At 37.8% G+C, this 22470-nt stretch overlaps 1 protein-coding gene across 24 annotated transcripts in view; it reads left to right on the forward strand.

The window, feature by feature from the left end:
- Positions 1 to 22470, forward strand: part of PARD3 (par-3 family cell polarity regulator) — a 650509-nt gene that overhangs the window by 498063 nt on the left and 129976 nt on the right. For all 24 annotated transcript variants that reach the window (XM_038529690.1, XM_038529684.1, XM_038529679.1 and 21 more), the window contains one exon: positions 1442 to 1684. In XM_038529690.1, the coding sequence (XP_038385618.1) occupies positions 1442 to 1684 (243 nt within the window). The remainder of the gene's footprint in view (positions 1 to 1441; positions 1685 to 22470) is intronic.

Here is a 22470-nt window from a genome sequence, read left to right on the forward strand (position 1 = left end):
TTTCCAGCCCTCTGGGAGAGGAGACATTTCTGCCCTTTCCTAATCTTAAGCTTCAGCTTTTCTCCATGATGTATGATGTTACTAACAGATTTTTTTGTAGATGCTTTTTATCAAGTTTAGCAAGTTAGTTATAATTATTAGTTTTTTGGAGAGCTTCTGTCATGATGGGTGTTGAATTTTGTCAGATATTTTTTCTGCATCAGTTAATATGATCATGTGATTTTCTTCTTTAGCCTGTTAATTTGTTGGATTACATTGCCTTTTTGAATATTGAATCAGCCTTGAATTCCTGCAATAAGCATCACTTGTTCATGATTTTATATAGTGCTCAGTTCTATTTGGTGATATTTTTGTTAAGGATTTTTGTTTCTACATTCATGAAAGATATTGGCTCTTAGTTTTGTTTTGCTTTTTAATTTTTTATCCTGTCTTCATCAGACTTTTGTATCTTTTCCATATTCTTTTGAATATATACTTATACGTCATTTATGCTAGCAAATATGAAAAGAGCAAATAACTTTGCAATAAAATGTTAAACTCAGTCTAACATTTTGCTTTATATACATAAGACTTCACTTTTAAGTACACAGTTAAATTTATAAGTATGTAATGGAAATACTTTGCCAACAAAAAATCATTAAAATTCTATTGAGGGTTGTTTAATTATTTTTAGATAGCTAAGATCAAGTTAAGATATGAATTATATCAATATATTATAGGTTGAAAAGACCTTTCTACCAAGTAGCTCTCAACAAAATCTTAGGAAATATTTAAACAATCTTCAGTAAAAGTGGTTATTTAAGATCTGTTTCTTAGTTATAACACAGATAAGTTTTATTTCATGATTTGATTGGATGCATGCCTTCTAGTCCATCTCAGGATTTGCCAGTTCTGTATACATCAACTAAAATCAAAACTGGTGTCATTAAACAAAGATCTTCTTTTGCCATTAATAGAGAATTATGGTGTGGATTCATGTTTAGGCTTCCTAATATGTTGAATGTGTATGTTATATTTATAAGGAGTAAGATATATACAGTATGTACCCGCATATAAATATATACATATATAGTAGGTATGTGTGTGTAACTTTAAAAAAAAATCACTTTTTAAAAAAAAAACATGAGTAAGACCCACATGGATATCTAAAGCTATCTGTTCCTGGTGAATTTCTAAAACTAATTAATGAGTGGCAATTAAGATGTAAATCATGACTATTATCTTATTTTCAAGAACAAAAGCTATTTGAAGTTATTACTTTGGAGCATCCATGATATTACCTTGACAATCTAAAATGACTTTAACATTGTTTATACCATCAATCTTCTTATAGCTGCATGAAATAAAATGTATTTTACAACATATTTTGATGAATGTTTCTATATGCAGCTCTTAGAAAAAGCATAGTTTCTCTTGTTTCAACTTTATTCTAATTTTACAGGATACAAGCCAAAACTCGTGAATTTAGAGAGCGACAAGCTCGAGAGCGTGACTATGCTGAAATCCAAGATTTTCATCGGACATTGGGTTGTAACGATGAGTTGATGTATGGGGGAATGTCTTCCTATGAAGGTTCTATGGCGCTCAACACCAGACCCCAGAGCCCAAGAGAAGGGCATACGATGGATGCTTTGTATGCCCAAGTGAAGAAACCACGGAATTCCAAACCTTCATCTGTAGACAGGTAGGCTCCAGGAGCAATCGAGGTATTGCTTCCAAATCAACTTTTATATAGTTTTTGACAAGGGAGTGGATTGTTCATCAATTCTCAAACCAGGACTGCCTTTTATTAATGGCCTTTAGAAAGCCGTTGTGTCTAAAAGTATTGAGTTTACACAAATCGAAGCTTAATGGAAAGAAGAGCAGAGGTTTTGATAGCTTTTCTAATGATTCCAACATATTTCGTCTTGTTCTTAAAATCACTTTAGACTGGAGAACTAAACTATAGTTTGTAGCTCAAATAAAAAGCAAACTTGAAACTATAGCTTTTTTACTTAAGCTGCATTTCCTTTTGTTGCTAACAGAGCCTCTAGTTATGGTAATTAAATAGATGGAGAGTGGCATGATTTGTTTGAATTATGATTTACTTAAAGGGCTGTTTTTTTTGGTGACATGATTTTCTATTATAAAAAAATTAGTGAATGAGATGTATAATATAACCAGTCTCCAAATTGGTTGTTAATAGCCACAGATCATAGGTGTGATTATGGATATTAATAGAGCACAAAGGAGTGAAATGTTGACTCTCTACTAATGACTACATATTTATTTCAAAATTTAACTGAGTATATGGCAATGTATTTATTAGTGGCTATATATTTATTTCAAATTCTGAAACATTTTAAAAACATAGTTTTCTAACTTGCCATTTGTATGTTCAAACACCTTATAAAGTTTAGTTCATGAAGAAAATAATTCTCATTTATTTTTATCTGAAACATAAGCATGTTGTCATAAACAATATACTAATCTCATCATATATTATAATGGTCTTATAATCATTGCTCTCTAGAGGAGCTAGGCTTTGAATGTTCGAACTAGGTTTCACCTAAGAGGTGTGGTTCTCAAACTTTGGCTTGCATCAGAATCACCTGGAGGGCTTCTTTGACCACAGATTGCTGAACCTTTCCCTAGAATTTTGATTCAGCAGGCCTACAAAGGAGTGGAGCCTAGAGTTTGCAGTTCTAACAAGTTTTGTTTTTTGAGGCTAATGCTGCTGGTCTCTGGTGCTGCACTTTATGAACCCCTACAGAACTAGAGAGGCGTTGGAATTAGTTTGTCTCTAGCACCAATGTGTTAACTTGGCTGCTATGTTTTCCAAACAGTCTATGTTTTAGTTATTTATTTCCAGCTATTTTTTAATAGAGGTTTGCAAATGTTAACAGATAACCTTCAGGCAAACCCAGAGGAAGCATTTTAAAAGGTAGCAAAAGGAGGTAGGCCTTAAGGTAAAACTCTAGTCAGTTTTCCTTTCTCTTCTTTCCTTTCCTTTCCTCTTTTCTCTTTTCTTTCTTTCTTTCTTTCTTTCTTTCTTTCTTTCTTTCTTTCTTTCTTTCTTTATTTCTCTTCTTTTGCTGGGTTTTAGATTATCTTTATTAGGAAAATCTGTTTGATGTTGACTGTAATGAGTAAGTAATATAAGTTAATATTTAAATTCCTTTGGCGTGATCACCTAGAAAGTACAAAGTGCTTGTTAACTAACATTGATGTGTCAGGACTCAAAGAATAAGGTCATTATCAGTAACAGTGTTTTCATAAGAAACTTCTTACTTGGTTTTTGTTCTATTTGTGAAAGCTTCTTGTAGAAGGTCAAATAGCACTTGAAGGCCTTGACTTGTCCCATTGAGAGTGGTTTTCTTAGGAGAAAGGACAGCACAAACATTGGCATTGCCCGTTAGTAACTTTTGGAAGAACTAAAAGAAAATTAATATTGTATTGATCACTGATAAAAAATTTTAAACATTCCCAGTTCCTCCCACATCTGGTTTGAAAATCTGGTAAGTAATGGATGTGCTTGTAGTGGTTGTTCACCTGGCTTCGAAATCCTACCTGTCATGAGGGACAGGAGTCCACAGGGATCTCTCCAGCCCCTGAGGGCCAGAATCAGTTGTTTAAATCCCAATTTAAAACCCCAGAGCCCTGCAAGAGTCTAAATCTCCCCTGACAATTTCTGCAGATTTTCAAAAGGACTTATGTGCTCAGAGCACCATCTGCTACTGGACTCAGGCATCCTGCCTATGCTCTTGGCTCTGCACTGTGCTGAGCCCACACTGAAACTCAGCCTCCTAAACTAATTTCTTTCGAAACCCCACTTGCCAGAACATTTCTGAGGAGACTTTTGTCTTGGGGATGAGTTGTACCAGGCAGTGAACAGCTCAAAAATCACATCATAGACATTGCTATATTCAAAATTCCCCTCAGCCTCACTCAAGCATGTCCTAGACAGCTATGTACCACTGGGGACCTTCAGTTCTATGCATCTGAGCTCCCCAAAGGGTGATTGGACTAGAGGATTTCTAAGGCACTGCCCACTCAAGAGAAAGAGACACTTTATTTTTTCTTTAAAAGGGATCACAGGAACTTTATAGATTTCTGTAATTCTTACTTTTACAGAGAACAAGATGTCCATCAAACAATGATATTAGTAATACAAAAAGTTGAGAGTTATCACACCTGTAAAGTGCTCACTTACCAACCTGTCACCAAATATGAATTTGGCTTGGAAATAACAGTATCACCTCTGCTGTCCTTTTCTGTCAGGGAGAAAGTGGTGGAAAAGTGGCTCTCAGACTTAGTAGTAATAGAGACCCTTTAAAGGACAATGTCTTGATACTGCCTACAGAATTAAATAGTTTTGATTATAATGTTACTTAAATATGTATAAAAATAAAATAGGGCTAAACTCCTTCTGTTTACAGCCATTATACAACTATAAAACCAAACATCTTTACAAATTAAATACAAACAAAACGACAAAACCATTACATTCAAATGAATAGCATTAATTTAATGTGGCCAATAATGTGTTTTAAAATCTAAACTCTTAGACAAATCATTAATATGGTGGTGGCTGCTCTTTGGCAAGTTCATTTGAGTTTGCGCACCTACCCACACAGGCCAAGGGCTGACTCCATTCCCACATCCTTTTCTCAGTAAGATTTCTGCAGTTCTTTTGCATGTTTGCACCCAGCTACCTTTGGCCTATATGTCACATCGATGCATCATTTACATGTGAAGTCCAACTTGCTCTAGTATCAGTAACTTGAGACAAAAAAAATGTCATTTCTTGGTGACTTCATGTTTGTGAACTTAAATTCAGACAGTGAAATAACACACTAATAAGATAATCTAGAAATGTTTATATTAAAAAGTAATCATTCAAATGAAAACAAAACACTTAACACTCCTCAGAGTGTATCTCCTGTATGAAGAATATAACCAATAAAGAAACTAACATCAGTTAATTAAATTTCACCAAAATTTGCAACTGGTGAACTGGTGCAACTTTATTCAAATTTTGGACTTCATGGGAGCATAGGTATTCAGTTGACCATCTGTTTCTGGGATTTTCATTGTTTGGTAAGAAAGCAGTATTCTGAATTTCATTGCTTAATCATTTTGATTGATCTTATAGTCAGAAACATGCATCCGTTAGGCCCACATGGAAATAGCCAGGGCTAATTCATTAAGTGCTGTGAATTTGATGTCAAAATAGGATACTTTCTCAATTTCCACATATTATTTATAAAATGCTTTTTTTAATAGGGTCCCTTCATACTATGTCTAGAAATATTTACATGCTGGTTTAATTTGATGGACATATGAACTATTGCCTGACTGTATATGTTGGTCCCAGCGTCATTGTTTACTACTTTTTATTAACGATCTGGGTAACATTTTGACTTCTCATATTGGGTTGATGCTAAAGAGAAGCCACCCCTCCCTTCTGTTTTATGTGAATAACAAGGTTTGAACTGATAAAAACATTGGTGTGCTTATATTTTATCCTGATTATAACCAGAGACCTCAAGGATTTAGCTATGTAAATAATTCATAACTCTATATTTCTTTGGCAAGACTGTATTTCCTACTTGATTATTATATCTTCAGCTGGCTGGAATACTTACTTGAAAGTCTGATATGGTGCTCTCTGATAGATTTCTTCCCCACCATGGAAGACATCCCAGCTACCTGCCACCCAACACCTACTCTCTCCTTCCTCCTTGCTTAATAGAATCCCAATTTTGTTCAGGCTGTTCACCTTTGCAGTGAAAGGTGATTATGTGACATCATTATGACTAATGAGTTAGAAGTGGATCTGGGTGGAACTTTCTGCAAAGCTTGTTTATTTATGATTGGAAAAAATGGAGCCAATTCAGCTTTTTCCCTTTGCCATTTCCCCTTCTTCCTGCCTAGAACTTGGGTGGGTGCTCCAAGGTTGGGTTTATCTAACAATCTTGAGGTTGAAGGCCATTGTAGAGGAAGATGAAGCAGCCTGTTCCCTTAAGCAAGGGTTCTAGTCCCGGCATGCCTGCCCTCTTTGTTACCTGTGCAACTGAGCCCCTTACTTGTCTAATTCATTCTTCATCATGTTTGTTTTATGGAGCCAAATAGCATTTTGAGTCTAGCAAATTATGCACATAAGAGCCCAGAGGGAATGATCATGCCCAGATCAAGACTGTCTAAAGAACTATCCCCTGGTCAAATCATCTCCATGATGTTTTGTGAAGTTAAATAGTGGGCAAAATGTTCCAGTGTTGCTTGATTAGTTCTACTTTTCACTTTATTTAGCCTGTACTTAAATAAATGTTACCAATCAAATGTCTGCTAGCATCCATCCTTCTTCACTCTGATATAGCACGATCTCCTGGCAACTCCTACCTCTATCAACAATCCTGCTATGGAGCAGGAAGCAGTGGTATGTAATGTCCAGGAGCCTGAACTATGGAGTACACTCCCTGAGTCTGGTTCTGGGTTCTTCCACTATAAGCTGTGCAAACTCTCTGCTTCATTTTCGTCATCTGTAAAATAAGGATAATAATGACACTTACTTTATCAGGCTCTGGAAGAACTAAATTTGTCCATACATGTAAAGCACCTGGGTACCTGGGTAGCTCAATCGATTAAGCGTCTGGCTTTTAATTTCTGCTCAGGTCATGATCTCAGGGTCATGGGATCAAGCCCCAAGTTGGGGTGGGGGTGGGGTCCATGCTCAGTGGAGAGTCTGCTTCTCTCCTTCTTACCCTCCCCCTGCTTCCACACACATTCTCTCTCTTTCTCTTTATACACACACACACACACACACACACACTATAAATAATAAAAAATACATATAAAGCACTTATATAGTCCACAATAAACCCTATTTAAGTGTTTGATGTTGCTATTGTTTGTTAGGAAATGAGTGTTTTCCCTCAGGAAAGCACAGCATCCCCACCTGGATGCAGAAACAAGCAAAGAATAAAATTGAAATGAATTAAAGTAGGTTTTATTCCTTACACATAATATACATGTAAAAGTGGGCATGCAACTCTGCTGATACCACTTTAGTCGTTCAATCGCTTGGTCTCTAAGTATTCTCCGTAAGTCACGTCACATCATGAACATTTCTTTTTAAATTAGGACTTACTGGGTTCAGTATGAGGCCGAGTGCAAGTACTTGTAAGTGCTGAGTACTGTAAAGTGGCTTATTTGAGAGAGTAAGTAGGGTGATAGTTGTGGAAGAATGTTATCTCTCAGTTGATTTCAGGCCTTTGACAATTTGAAAGTCTTCATTTTGTACTTTCATGGAATTCTTTGAAGTTCTTCATGCTCTGTTTTCATGAGATTCTTGCTGATTCCAAGCTCCAAGCTTGCAAAGCTCCAGGGAAATATGGAGACTTGAACTTCTTTTTTTTTTTTTTTGAGACTTGAACTTCTTAAACCTTGTCTAAAATTTTGACATTTCTATTTACATCAGATTATCTCCAGGCAGGGCAGACAGGCAGGAATCATGATCTTAAGAACTGTCACAGACTGCATTCTAGAATAGTGATTTTTCAAATTTTAGCTTGTATACAAGGAACCTGGAATACTTCTCACAAATGCAGCTTTGTTGACCTCTTCTCATATTCTGATTCAGTAGGTCTGGTTGGGGACTAAGAACCCACATTTTCAACAAGCACCTCAGTTGATTGTAATGCAACTGGTCCATTCATACTTTGGAAAGCACTACTCTTGGGCCAATGAAAACAAACAAAATAAAATTGGAACTCTAATGTAAGTTAGTTTATTAAGGTCTATTAACAATGAAGCTACAAAATAATTTATAGTTTGTATATTAGGCACAGCTCTATCTTGGCATTCATATATGTCAATTTTTCACTTATTAAATAATCATTTTGTTTAAAAGATCAACTACAAGGGCACCTGAGTGGCTCAGTTGGTTAAGTGTCTGCTTTCGGCTCAGGTCATAATCCCAGGGTCCTGGGATCGAGCCCTGCATCGGGCTCCCTGCTCAGCTAAGAGTCTCCTTCTCCCCTTCCCATTCCCCCAGCTTGTGTACGCACTCTCTCTCTGTCAAATAAATAAAGAAAATCTTTAAAAAAAAAATAAAAGGTCAACTACAGGCATAATATTCATACTTGATTCAGTGTTTCTTGACACTTACCAAAAGTTTCTTTTCACATAAGTTATACAACTCCAATTTAAAAGCTTAGTATCCTTTGAATTCTAACAAAGAATTGATGAAGTGCTGGTCAGTAATATTTTTATTTACTTGAGGCCATCAAGCAATTCATATTTTTACATCTAGATACAGAATCTATAGTTAAAAACTCTACAGAAAAACCGCTCTAATGGACATTTACTGACTGTCACCATGCAATCATTTGCCACCAAGAGTGCATTGTCCTCAAATATAATTGAAATAAAATAGGTACTGTGCTGCTATAAATCTAAATAGCAGGAAAATAGTAGGCTAGACTCTGCCAGCTTGTTCAGGACACCTTAATGGAAATATAAATACCATAATCATATGCTTTTCGCCTGCATTTCACTACTGAAAAGAAATGTGGATTTTAAAAGAAAAGACCAAAAAAAAAAAAAAGAAAAGACCCTGTGAACTTGTTTTTTCCCCCCATTAAAACTGAAATCCAATTGTGTCAAAAGGAAGTGTGACAAACATAGAACAAAACAAATTTTCTTAGATATAGGTAGTTTTTAAACAAGTGCTCTTTTTAAAATGTTGAGTCACATAACAAAGTTGTATTTGCTATTCACAAAGTCAAATACCACTTTATTTACTTACATTTACTTGGTATTATTCATCTCTGCTTTTCTTGAAATGTGAGAAAATAATTCTCAAACGTATACATCTCATTGTCATAATGAGTTTTTCAAGTTGGTGCCATTTTGCTAATTAATGCACTCTGTCCAGGTCCCTTCTCAGTGACCTTGGCTATCTTTTTTCTGACCTTGGCCAGTTCCATTCACCTCAGCAAATGTCCCAAACTTGGTGGTTCCCTTCAACATGCCTCTCTTGTCCAAACCTACCATCCCCCTCCATCTGTGCCCAGTCTCCTTTCCTTTCCCCACTCACTGCAGGTCAGGTCTCCTTCCAGGCCAATTCTGTGCATGCTCTGTGCACACTCTGCCAACCCTCCCCACTCCCACCCTCTCACTCCCTGCAAGAAGCCTGCTACATCAGTCCTTCTTTGGGGCTCCTTCTTCAGACTGTGCCTCTCTGCTCACTCTTCCACAGAGTGGTAAACATGCCGATGTCTTTATGATGCTGTTTAAAAAAAAAAACAACACTTTTTTACCCTCCAGCTATTTTGTGCCCTATTTTTCCTCTGTACTTCTAATTCAAACTTCTTGAAAGAGTAATCTAGATTTGATATAAACTGATGTATCTTCTTTCCCACATCTCATTCATTCCATGCAGTAGGCACAAAAATGCCTTCCACCTCCACCCAAGATGCCCATCTCCTAATCCCTGAAACCTCTGAACACGTTGCTCTAGTTATACAGCAAAAAGTACATTGCAGATCTGATTGAGTTAAGGGTCTTAAAATGGGGAGATTTTCCTAGATTACCTATTCCAATGGGCTCAATGGAATCACAGGAGTCGTCATAAGTGAAAGAGGGGGACAGGAGAGTCAGAGCCAGAGAGAAATTTGAAGATGCTGGAGTGTTGGCTTTAAAGACAGGAAGGGACGGTGACACAAGGAATACCGGTGGCTTCTAGGAGTTGGAAAAGGCAAGGATACAGTCTCCCCTAGAGCCTCTGGAAGGAACATGACACTACTGACACCTTGATTTTAGCCCAGTGAAACCCATTTTGGACTTCTGGCCTCCAAAACTACAATATAGTTATAGTTTCCTAATGGCCTCCTAAATTCCTGATCCACTAAACACTTCAGTTCTTTCCATTTTGAATCATCTGTGGCATTCCTGGAACTCTCTTCTCTGAGTTTCTGGGTATGATACTACTGCCTCTTGCTTCCTACTTCCTTTATGAATCTTTCTTTACTGTCCCTTTAAAGATTCTCTTCTTGCCTGCTGAGGTTGAATTCTTTAGGGAAGTAGCTCTGCACCACTGCTCTTTCCTATGTGGTCTTTCCGGTTAATGTAATTCCTGCATGGCTCTGGCGGTGGGCAATCTGCACTAGTCCATTCCTCTCCTGGAAGCCCCAGGCCCTTGGAGCAGACTGCTGGCTAGGTGTGCTTGCTTCCTATGCTGTCAGGTACCTAAACCCAACCTATCTCAAATTGAATTCATTGCTTCATTCCAAATCTCTTCTAATTTCATGATACTGGCAGGAATCTGCTAACTCATCTCCCTGCCTGCACTCCAGTCTTGTTCTCCTCAAATCCCTGCTTTTCCCAATACCTGGAGTTTTCTATGCAAAATAAATATAGATCTGACATCTCATTCCCCTGGTTAAAATTATTCTGTGGCTGTTCATTGTCTCCACAATGCACTCCAAGCTGTCAGTATGGTGTCTCTGGGCCTTGAAGACCTCCCAATTTAGCCTCATTCTTAATTACATCAGGCGGTGTCCTATTGTTTCATATCCTCCTTTCCTAAAAGGGGATCTTCTAAAAGTATAAACCCAACTTCATGAAATACATGGGTGAATTATGTGGTTCTCTGGTTGTTATATGTTGTGCAAATGCTAAATTTTGTTGGGTAAAAACAAGCAATCACCGTTCATTAAGCTATTCTAATATAGTTAGAGATGTAGCAATTAAATTAGAGGCCGAGGTGACATAAACAACCCAACAAATGAAATCTTGAAAGTAATGAAGCCATAAATAAGGTCATGGCTAATTTTAAAGACTTCTTGTTTAATTCTTTTTGTTGATTAACATTGCCTGAAACCACAATTTGTTTGTGGAAGTAATGTGTAATGGGTGTTGTTTATTTATATATTTATTTTAGCTTTAGAGAAGGTTTAAGCATTCTGCAGAAATATGAGGATAAAGGAAAACTATTGTAGACCCTGGTAGTTACCAGGCAAATAATCTTCCAGCACAGTGTGTTTGCTTTTGTTTTAATGCCTTTCCTTTTGAGGGCACTGAACTTTTGGGTCTTTGATAATGAGCTAGCCACACTGAGGTCAAAATCTGCTTGAGCTGTTTAGTATTTCATTTGATTTTAGCCTTCTAACAGAAGCTCCAAGATCCTGCTTTAAATGCAACTTGGCACGATAACTCATCTTTTTATTCTATCCCAACCACCTGGCCCTCCTGTCCTGTAGACCATCCAAACTCATGGATTCAAATACCAATCTTATTGGTATATAGTGGTCTTAGATTGGTATTATTTTCTTTCTTGCTCCTGAACAAAGATGGAATATCAGTCAACTATTAATATAAATTCATGAGGATTTATGTGGAGCCCTGTTGTGAGAAGCATTTTCAACTTTGGGGGAAACTTTATCAAGACCTGAATCCAAAATCCATTTTTAAATTAACTTCCCAGATGTTCTAGAGGTTTTCCTCCGGCAGCCCAACCTTCAGTGTGGATAACTGTTTGATTAGGCTTTGTGTGCTGCTTCATTCCTTCTCCTTTCATCAGTTCCTCGTTGGTTGATTTTGTGTAACTCCAAGGAAAAATGATAGTTGATTGAAAAATATTTGTTGTATTTTCCAATCAGGGAAGTGTTTGGGAAATCCTTTAGTGTCTCCCACTAAAATAGATGAGTAAATAGAAGTGTGGAAATTCTAAGCTTTCTGTATTGTTACAGAACAGAGTATGACTAGATAATTCATCTAGGCTATGAATATGTAGTAATTACTTGAATATATATTTGAAATTGCATAAAAGAGAGTCAGTAAATCTTCATAGAATGAATGAATGCATGAATGTATATTATGGTATATAAACACAAATGTTTTTAAAACTGAATTTTTTGTATCAGTTTTTGTCCTTATTATTGGTTCTACCTCAGATGATTCAAGGGTCATATGATTGAGTCCATGGGAATACAGAGTTTTGAATATGTTTTTCTGCAAAATAAAATATCTTGGAGCCAGGTAAGTGTCTCGTCGGTGATTCCTTTTGGTGATGTGTCAGGATGGGTGTGTGGCTCTTTTAGCTTAGCTGCTTTACAAACGTACTATAATTTTACGAGTTGAATAGATATCACTGGGCAAGAAAGTAACTCTAGCCTGAATTTGTGGGTTTTTTAGTACCTTTGTTTTAACTGAAATTCTTGGTTACCTCCAAGAGAGGCCTACCTGGCCCAGCTCCAGGTGAGGTTAATCTTCCCAGGGGCAGTGCCCAACTCCACCTGGAGCAAACAAAAGACCAACAGGCCAGAACCCAGGTCAGGACAGAACTCAGACTATCCAAGTGAGATGAAGAACACTACCGTCAGGAGTCTGGAGGATTTCCTGGGTGTGCATGAAACTTTTGTGACTTAAAATTGATGAGTAATGTCAATGTGAGTAGAGGAAATAGTATAGAGTCGAATTAAAGTATATGTTTAGAGATCCCATAGTTTGAACTTTAAAGCACATCTAGCAACTCAGATGAACAGCTAACAGTTTCAGTTAGAGAATCTTTCTCATGTAAACTTTACCATAGATTTTGTTTATTCTAAGTTAGATATAAATCAGATTTGCCTAAATTTTGTTTCAATGGGACTCATTTGCTGATTTGAACACAGTCAGAATAGAAAATAATTCTTCAAGATTCCCTTCAAATAAATCTGCCTAAAATCTCATTTCTACTATAAATTTGTAAGGAAAAAAAATTTACAGTGAAAAGATAAATTCCTTTATAGATTTTTCAAAGGTTTTAAGTAGCGGTATCTAAAATAATTGTAAATCACCCACCCACAAAAAATACTGCTATAGATTCATGTTGACCTCAGATAATTCTGGAATTGTGAAAATATATTTAAAAAATAAAAGTATATTATTGTCTTCATGAAGAAAAACGTGATTTGAAAGAAAACGTTTGCTATATCAGAACTTATTGATTATCATGATTGGAACACAATTACCTCCAAATAAATATGCATACCAACCAAATAGCAGATATCTTTTGCCTCTCTTTTCTGGTCTATGCTTTGTTACTTAATAGGTCATCTAATGCCAAGTACAAAGTTTGAAAAGCAGTAGTTGCTTAGTCTTTTGAAGGTTATATAATAAATGGGACCTGTGTTAGGCACTTAAGCAGAGAAATAGTAAAGTAAAATTTTAACTCCAAATCTATTTTAAATTCTAATGTCAATTAGAATTCTTGGGGTGCCTGGGGGGCTCAGTTGGTTAAGCGACCAACTCTGGATCTCAGCTTAGGTCTTAGGTCAAGCTCCATGTTTTGTTTTGTTTTCAAGAATTCTTAAAAAGGATTGGGGGAAATGGGAGGAATGCATGGAATTGGAGAGTGCTGGGAACATAGGATATCATCTGAAGGAATTAGGGTCTGTGCAATCCCTAGGCATACCCTAAAACTAGTCACTGTGGGTGGACAATTGTGATTTTCTGGCATTTGGCAGTCAGTGATGTGAGGCATGGGGGTTTCCTCTAAATTTCACAAAGTCACCTTGTGGCTTGTGGGTGAAAGGAGGAAGACCTAGAAAAATGACTGAAATTCTGTATAATCTGATACAGAAGAATTTTGTTTTGGGTTTTGCAAGCTGCATTAGCATAACTTTAAAAAATCACCCCTTTGTAATGGAAACTAAAGCTGAAGATAGTTATTTCTAATTATTCTCTTTTTCTTCTGTTTCCTTTTTTTCTTGAGTCTGTATGTTTAAGCTTTATGAAATATTCAAGGGCTCAAAGTCTCTGAACAAGCCCAAAGTTTTGTACATCGTCATCTTACAGCCTCTGTAGCTGTCTGTCTCCCTCCCCAGCACTTATCCCAAGGGCTCTTGGGTGCTGAAAACTGTGGAAACTCCGGGGATACAGAAATGAGCAAGACCTCATTTACCTCCATGATTCCTCCCACTTGGTGTCACCTGACAGACCATATACAATATATTGCATACATAGTGATATGAATTTAATAGGATGCTAAGGAGATTGATTCAGCCTGGGGAGGAGGGGCTTCTAAGGCGAGATGTGCTTGAGCTCCATCCTAAGAGGGTCAGAGTTTTTACATATATGTGTGTGTGTGTATGTGTGTGTATAAATAATAAATATATAGAATATATTATATGCATATTATATGTATAATATATGCAAACATATAATATGTATTTTACATAATCTACATAAATAGAAAAATAAAAATTTATAAGCTTTTGATAAAGAAAAATCTTTGCATATATATTTATCTAGTTTTGACTTCTAGTACAATCTAGTTAAGGTGCTGGATTTACATACATGCACCTGGTAAATATTACATATGGTCAATACATTACTGTGTAAATTCTTTACAAACTCCTGCTCCTAAATGCCACTGGCAGTGCTGCTGGGGCTTTTCTCTCTGAGTGGTCTTGTTCTTTGGAAGGGTTTATGGATTTTGGCAAGTAAGGTTTGCCTATAGCCTTTAGGGACCTGGGCATCTTCAGCTCTCAATGAGGTGGAGCTCGAGGCCTACAGGATAGAGAAGTAGAGCCTGGACGGGCGGAGAGGCTCTGTCCCTATTTCATAGTGACCACGTGGTTTCTACGAGCACATATCCAGGATCAGGTGTCCTGAGTGGGAGCTGTGGTTGGTGACATTGACCTTATGGATTCAAAATATGTCTGTGAGAATATTGTGTTTTTCATGAAGTATTACTTAAAGCATTTGAAAAACCTAAAATTCTTGTTTTGGTTATTCTTTACTGTGAATGGCATGTGGTTTGCAATATCTCCAGGCCTGTAGGCTTTGCTGGATCACCAAGGGAGATGGGACCCTGTTAGTTCATTGCAGTATCTGTTGAACACCTGTGAGGCACAAATTACCTTGCTAGGCCAGTTCAGAAACATTGGCAGATCTTTCCCTCTGATATTATTTTCAAGGAATTTTATTTGCGTCTGGGAGGGGCCCAGTAATCCATCTTTGTGATAGATGAATCCAAAATGTGCTACCCTCGTTTCTTTTAAAGATCAGCACATCATATATATATATGTATTTTTAAATTTATTTATTTATGTGAGAAAGTAAGAGAGTGAGGGCATAGAGAGTAGCAGAGGGAAAGGGACAAACACACTCTGCCCTGAGCACAGAGACCATTGCAGGGTTCCATCTCATGATCCTGAGATCATGACCTGAGCCAAAATGAAGAATCAGACGCTTAACCAGCTGAGCCACCCGGCTGCTCCACAATCAGCACATCTTTGAATTATTGTGGTTTTTCTATATGATATCTAGCTTTTATACAAGATTAGGGCAAACTGGATATAGGTATAATGTTATCTCTGCTGACATAGGGGTTTATGATGTTCAACAATCCTATCTCACTTATTACTGAAAGAGCGGGTTGGTTGGTTTTTTGAAGGACAGGTGCTCTGCTTTTTACTGGGACATCCTTGACAGCTATTGTGTGAGAGCATTACTTTCCCACTTTCACATCTAGCACATTATTTAAAATATTTACAAGTCAAGTGACTATGCCAATGCACCACACATACATGTATGCAAGGTTGGATGGGATGTTTTCCTAGAGAGATAAAAAAAATCTGGTGACAAACTCCACTGTCTTGGGGGAACCTGGGCCTAAGGCAGGTACAAGCAAGGGCCTCTGCTGTCTCCCCATCAGTGTAGGGCAGGCATGTAGAGCCGGACATCCTCCATTTCCTTGGGCTGATGTCCTTGAGTGCTCTCTGGGCTCTCCCCCTGCTTACACATGGCCACCAGGGCAAGTTTTCCCACATGGCCTTGCTTGAACCTTCACTGCCAACAGTGGGAAGGAGGGTACCTGGGAAGACGCTTAATCAGGGCAAGGAAGACAGGCCAGTTGACAAGTTGGTTTATTGTTCCACGCAAATTCCAGGGCATCATGGGTACCATAGCCCTGCAGCTCTGCGGAAGGAGTGAGTCACTGGTGCTTCTCTGCAGAATGCCACTCTCTGGAGCATACACCTCTGATCTGAAGTACTGCAGATTAAGTGCCTTCCTAATTACAGAAATTAATCAAATGTCCACAGAAATGCACATTTTAGAAGCAGCATATAATGTAAAAAGCTGCAGACAACAATTGTGGCATCAAAATAGAAAGTTGAGAAACCTACAATAAATTTTTGTGCATAAAAGGTGCTAAAAAAATACAGAATCATTATATGTGCATGCTCATACAAAACAATTTCTGAAGCAAACTTTTTAGCTTCTAAGTGTCCTTAGAATGTGACCACAGGAATGCCTGGGTGGCTCAATATGTTAAGCATCTGACTCAATTTCAGCTCATGGTCATGGTCTCAGGGTCCCAAGACTAAGCCCACTTGAACTTGAATAGCCACAGATTCACTTCCAAAAGAGGAGACTAAAGTAAATGAAGGTTACGATGTTTGAGGACATGAATGAAGACGGCGCAGGCCTGGGGCTGGAGTTCGATTGTCCAACAGCTTGCGATGTACTCCACAGGTGATTCCCCGCTTTGGGGAGGCTACTTACCGGTTTCCTCCTGGAATGTGGAGTGGCATAATAAGGCCATTCTAAATAGCTCTGTGATACATTTAAATAAGAACCACCATGTAATTGCATAATATTAGTATTGTAAATGCCTTATATTCATTATATGATAATTAATTAGAATAAGGTTCAGTGTTAATAAATATGTAGTAGAGAATATTATTGATGTTTTATTTATGGTAAACAGGAAGTGCCTCTTGTGATTTTTTTTTTTTAATTCCCAGCTTGGAAATGATAAATCAGATATGAGAAGGGGCTAGATTGTTTTCTTTTATGATACACCTTTTTCTGGCACATTTTGTCCACTTACCTGGGATTAGCTACATATATACCTCACAAAGTGAGGTCTCATTATACCCGAGGATAGATAAATGCCCATCAAGGAATAAATGAATGCGTTTGAGTTGTTTTAATTAACTAGGTGTGATTTAAAGGTTGCTGAAATCAAAAAGGCTTATTCATTTTTCATCAATAATCACTTACCTTAATATTTCATTAGAACCTGCTGATTTGCAGACCTCCTTCTGGGCTTTGATTCATTATGACTGCAGACATAATTTAACTTTCCCTCTTTTTCTCATTCTGTATTATACTCTTTCATCCCTGAGACACTGTTAAGATGTTTCCAACATTCTTCACAGGGCTGCTAATTGATCCAACTTTTTTTTTTAAACTGTACTTAATGCTAAGAGTTGTAGGCTGTGGAAAGCAGTATGTGCATGTGCATGTGTCCACAAGCGTGAGCACTCATGTTTTAAGCAGTTTTCTTTCATCATTTAAACAGCTGATAATAATGTGTAAATTTTCTGTTTCTTATGGTCCAAGACTAAGGACTGATTTATCAGATGCAAAAGTCAGGAAGTTATAATTTGGACACATTATTAGACCATCAATTTGAAAGAACAAAGCATCTTGTGTGTGGCATACTTGGCAGGGGAGGTCACTATGTGTGCATATACCTTATTTTCAAAACATTTCTCTGGTTGCTTTGGATGCATACTTGCACTTGTCCTCAGCCACTCAGTGTGCCTATGTGTCCCAGGCTTCTGTGCTGCCACCTAGGGAGCGGTGCTCTGACACAGTGAAGCCAAGAGTTGGGCTCTAATGTTAATATGATGCATGTGCAGGAAACAGCCATCCTTTCTTCTTAAATTGTTCCTGACTGCATGTGACTGATCACAGCTAGACACAGCTCACAGAGGACATGGGAATCGGGTTGGAACCCTTTAAAATCTCCAATTCCAATTACCTCTCTCTCCTTAAATGCATAGATAGATCCTAGTTTTTTTTTTTTTTTTGAAGTAACTAGCCTAAAACATTGACATATGCCTAGCACAGATTCTGACAAGCTGATGCTATTAATTAAAAAAATAATTAGATGGATAGGTATTTTCATTTTTTTTTTCAAAATGGATATGAAATAGTAGTACATATCTGTTTTCCACATCCATGTTAAGCAACTTTTGTGTAAAGTACATATTACTTTCTCTAGCTCTAACAGTTTTCATGCTGAGCAAAAATTGCTAAATGTTAAATGAAAACCTGTGCACTTAAAAATTTGGTATATGTGTATGTGTACAGAATTATAAATATTTTTATTGGACTGAAACCATTTTCCCCTTTTTAATATTTCCCAGAAAACTCAATGCTAACTTTCCTCATGTCCCAGATTTATTTTTCCCAGAAATATGTCAAAAAAATTAATGAGCCACCAATAGGTAAATATCTACTTGTGAAGAATTAAAAGAATGCTTATATGTTAGGAGATATTAGCCACCATCAAAAGTTATTAATCTCTGTTTATCCAGAGCTATTCTTCACATTTTGCCTACCTTTGGAATGTTTGTTGATAACTCTTTCCATTAAATACTTTATTCTTATATATTAGCATTAACATGACTTGCTTGGTATGACTATGCATATTTCAGGATTTCTGGTCTTTGCATATGATACTCTTCAAGATTCTGGGAGGAAGCTTAAGGTAGATTTACTGGACTTTATCTTTATGATCCTCTCACCCTGCCTGTCCTGCTTCTCAGCCTTCATTTGACGTGCAGATGCAGGCATGACCAAGTGCAACAGGGTGATATCGTAGACCAGTGTGGCTTTAGATTTAGATCTTGGCTCTGCCACTTACTTGGATGTTTGGCAAGTTATTTAACCTCTGTGAGTCTCGTTAAATTCATCTGTATTTTAATTTTTTTGTCTCATTGTTAGACCATATGTCAGCTGTGTCCCGGTTTTTATATTTAGAAAATATGTTCTTCATAACCATGCATCATGATCCGTGTTAGAAGCTATTGGGGGCTAAAAGAGAAATACAGATCCAATCTCTAATGGTAATGCTCTTCTAGTCTTTGGGGGAGAATAACAGACGGATTTAAATAACACAACCAGTTTTATTGATTGTGCTGTTTTTTTAAATAGCTAGACCAGAATGGTTTGATTGACTTTTTAAAAATCTGGTATGTTTTTTACCATATGGACAAGGCCATATCTAGAGTGCCAAGCTAATAAGCCTTCTTTTCTCTGCCAGTGAACCATGAAAGTTGTTAGCAAAATGTTTTATTTTGAATTGACCCATTTACCAAGCTCTTGGTGATATAAACACCCTTCTTAAAAGATAGAGTACAGATTATCATTCATAAGTCACAGGAAATTTGTTGCATCAAAGAACTGTAGGCAATGAGTTTGTGAAATAGTCTAGAGAAGAATTATACTGTGTGGTTGGGGTGCCTAAAAATGTTATAAAACTACCCTAAATCAGTTGATTGTGGGTACACGGTTACAGGTTTCTTTTTTTTTTTTTAATTTTTTTTTAAATTTATTTATGATAGTCACAGAGAGAGAGAGAGAGAGAGAGAGAGAGAGACAGAGACACAGGCAGAGGGAGAAGCAGGCTCCATGCACCGGGAGCCTGACGTGGGACTCGATCCCAGGTCTCCAGGATCGCGCCCTGGGCCAAAGGCAGGCGCCAAACCACTGCGCCACCCAGGGATCCCCGGTTACAGGTTTCGAATGGTATTGTAACACAAAGAATGTAAAACATGGGAGTTGGGGAATACTTAGCAATAACATTATTTTAAATAGTCAAGGTTTAACATAGGATGACTTTGTGTTTTTTTCATTCAAATAAAGGGCTCAATGTACAAATCATTCTGAATCATGATACCACTAATTGCTGTGAACAGCAGTGAAATGACGTTATTAGATTGTCTTCTCCCCTCATCAATTCTTAAGTATTCATTGCATCCCTAGCTTCCTCTGTACCATCAATATATTCTTATCTTTCATTTCTCTCCTCATTGTGTCTGTCTTTCCCTTTATGTCATACTTTAGCATACACATGATATTTAAATGAGCTTCCAAAAAAGCCCTGTTCCTCTAATTCCACCATCACTGTATTTTCTAGATCTGTTTCTATTGACCGATTTTTCTCCTGGTTGTGAGTCACATTGTCCTCCTTTTTTCCCCTAATTTTTATCAGATGTCAGATATTTTGAGTTTTATCATAATTGAGGGCTGGGTTTTATTCTATCTTTTAGAGTGTTGGAGCTTTCCTGGCAGACTGTTAAATAACTTGCTGACTGTTTCTTATATTTAGGCTGCTCTCAAATCTCTGTGAGGCCAGGACTAGAGTAGCCTTCATGCTGAGGCCCCACTTAGCCCCATTTCCAAGATGTGGCCTTTCTCCAATGACTGCTCTGTGTGTTCAGCCAACGTTCTCCATGAGGTCTCTTCCTCCGGCTGGAGACAACTTGCTCAGTTCCTGGTACTTTAAGAGTACCCCAAATTGTTCATCCTACTACTACTGTCTGGGAATGGGTTTTTGTTCTGTTTTGTTTTGTTTTTTTGTGTGTGTCACAGAAGTTGTTCATGTCTAGACTTAACTGGGTTTGACCCATGCACAGTTTGGTGTTCACATGCAGATTTCTGGAGCTCTTTCTTCAGTGTAGATCTCTCCTCTTGGAAAATCTGTCCCATAAATTCTGACCACTTCAGCCTCCCCAAGCCCAGAATTCTGTCTGTGTGACTCTGCTGCCATCTGTGTGTGGGAATTGCCACTGGACAGGAAGCCTGGGGAGTGGTAGCCTCACCTCATTTGTTTCCTTTTCTTGGGGATTATAGTCCTAGTCTTCTTCATCACCAATTTCTGAGAGTAGTTTTTTTTCCTATATTTTTCCAGTCTTCTAGTTTAACATAAGAAGGGAACTTTATCTATACCACTTATATATTCTTGTTCTCAGAAATGGAAATTCTTAAAATATACTTAAAGAATTATTCTTCCTAGGGTATCTTGGTCCTACTCACATTTATCTTACTCTTAAACCACTCACAACTGGCTTCAGAAAGACTACTGTGGAGGCACCTGGGCGGCTCTGCTAGTTAAGCATCTGACTCTTGATCTCGGCTCAGGTCTTGATCTCACAGTCATGAGTTCAGGCCCCACATTGGGCTCCCCTCTCTCGACTTAAAAAGAAAGGAGGAAAAGAGGGAAAAAAGAGGAAAGAAAGGAAAGAAGGCTCTTTGCAAGTGACCAAATTGCCAAATTTTGAGACCATAGCATTGTCTTTCTCCTACTTGTTCTTTTTGAAATATTTAGTGCTGATGACCACTCCTCCACACCATCTTGGAGGATTTATAGGACACTTTTTACTTTGTCTCTTATGCTCTAATTTATGTCTTTGTTGTTGACCACCACTTTTTGTGGGGTGGGGTGGTGTCCCCTACATGTTGGTATTCTCAAGTACCTACTCTCTGATCTACTTTTCTTCCTATGGTGCCTTCAACTGTTACTTGTATGTAGCAGATTCCAGAGGTCATTGTAAGCAGAGCTGATTTCCGAGTACCATCCCTGTTTCCCACATATCTCCCTGAGTAGTCTGACAGCAGCACAAACTCAACAGTAACAAATCTAGTCTTTCTGTGTTATCAAGACTGTAGGTACCACAGTGTCCCCTCTGTCTCCTGTTTTTACCACCATCCTCCCTATGTGTGTGCTCTTCCCCCACCCCCTTCCTTCATCCTTGTATCTCGTGACGAGGTGTTACTGATTGTTTCTATGTTGTTTGTCTCACCATTTCTTCTCCACTCATTTCATTATACTGACTCAAGGATATGTTATCCCTTGGCGGGTTTAGTGAAGTAGCAGCACTTCTATTTCTACGCCCCTCCCAATGATCTGTGATTCATCTTACACAGTCCTTTGTCAGCATCACCTTTCTAAAGTCTACTTTGGATGGCATTGCTCCTGCTCAGAAAAACTCAACTGCGGAATCAAGTCCAGACTTTGTAGTGTTGTGTTCTCCTGGCGAGCCACCACAGTCCTCATTCTCTGTATGCCCTCATCAAAACTCTCATCACACTAGGCTATTTCCTATCCCTTTGCAGTAACGTATCAGTGACATGGAACAGAATAAATCATTTTACAAGTCCATTATTACAGTGTAATTTCTCTCTCTCCTTTTGGCTAGGACAAAGTAACTCAAATTCAGTATTGATAAAGGGCTGTGTGTGTGTGTGTGTGTGTGTGTGTACGTACAAATTTTTTTTCCTTGATACATTTCTGGAGCCAGTGACCATGATATATCCTTCGGCTGATAGTGCTGGATTCAAGACTAGACATCTCCCCAGGAAACAGAGAATACAGGTTATTCTGGGACCCTTCAGTATCTCTCCTCTTGTCTATATTTCTTCCATGCAGATTCCGGGACTGTGGGGCTCTGCATTTCACTAGGCACAACATTTTGCTGATTTCCTTTAAATGTTTCCTGAATAAGAAACATATTATCTCTTAATCAGCTTCTTTTGAGATGTCTGTTTACACTAAACAAAGTCCTATTCCAATTAGTTTCAAATTCCAAGCAAAAGGCTGGTAATTAAACATTGTCTGAAGGAGTGTCCTGCTACAGTACT

The sequence above is a fragment of the Canis lupus genome, chromosome 2, assembly GCF_011100685.1.
Source record: "Canis lupus familiaris isolate Mischka breed German Shepherd chromosome 2, alternate assembly UU_Cfam_GSD_1.0, whole genome shotgun sequence".
In the NCBI taxonomy this organism is placed as follows: domain Eukaryota; kingdom Metazoa; phylum Chordata; class Mammalia; order Carnivora; family Canidae; genus Canis; species Canis lupus.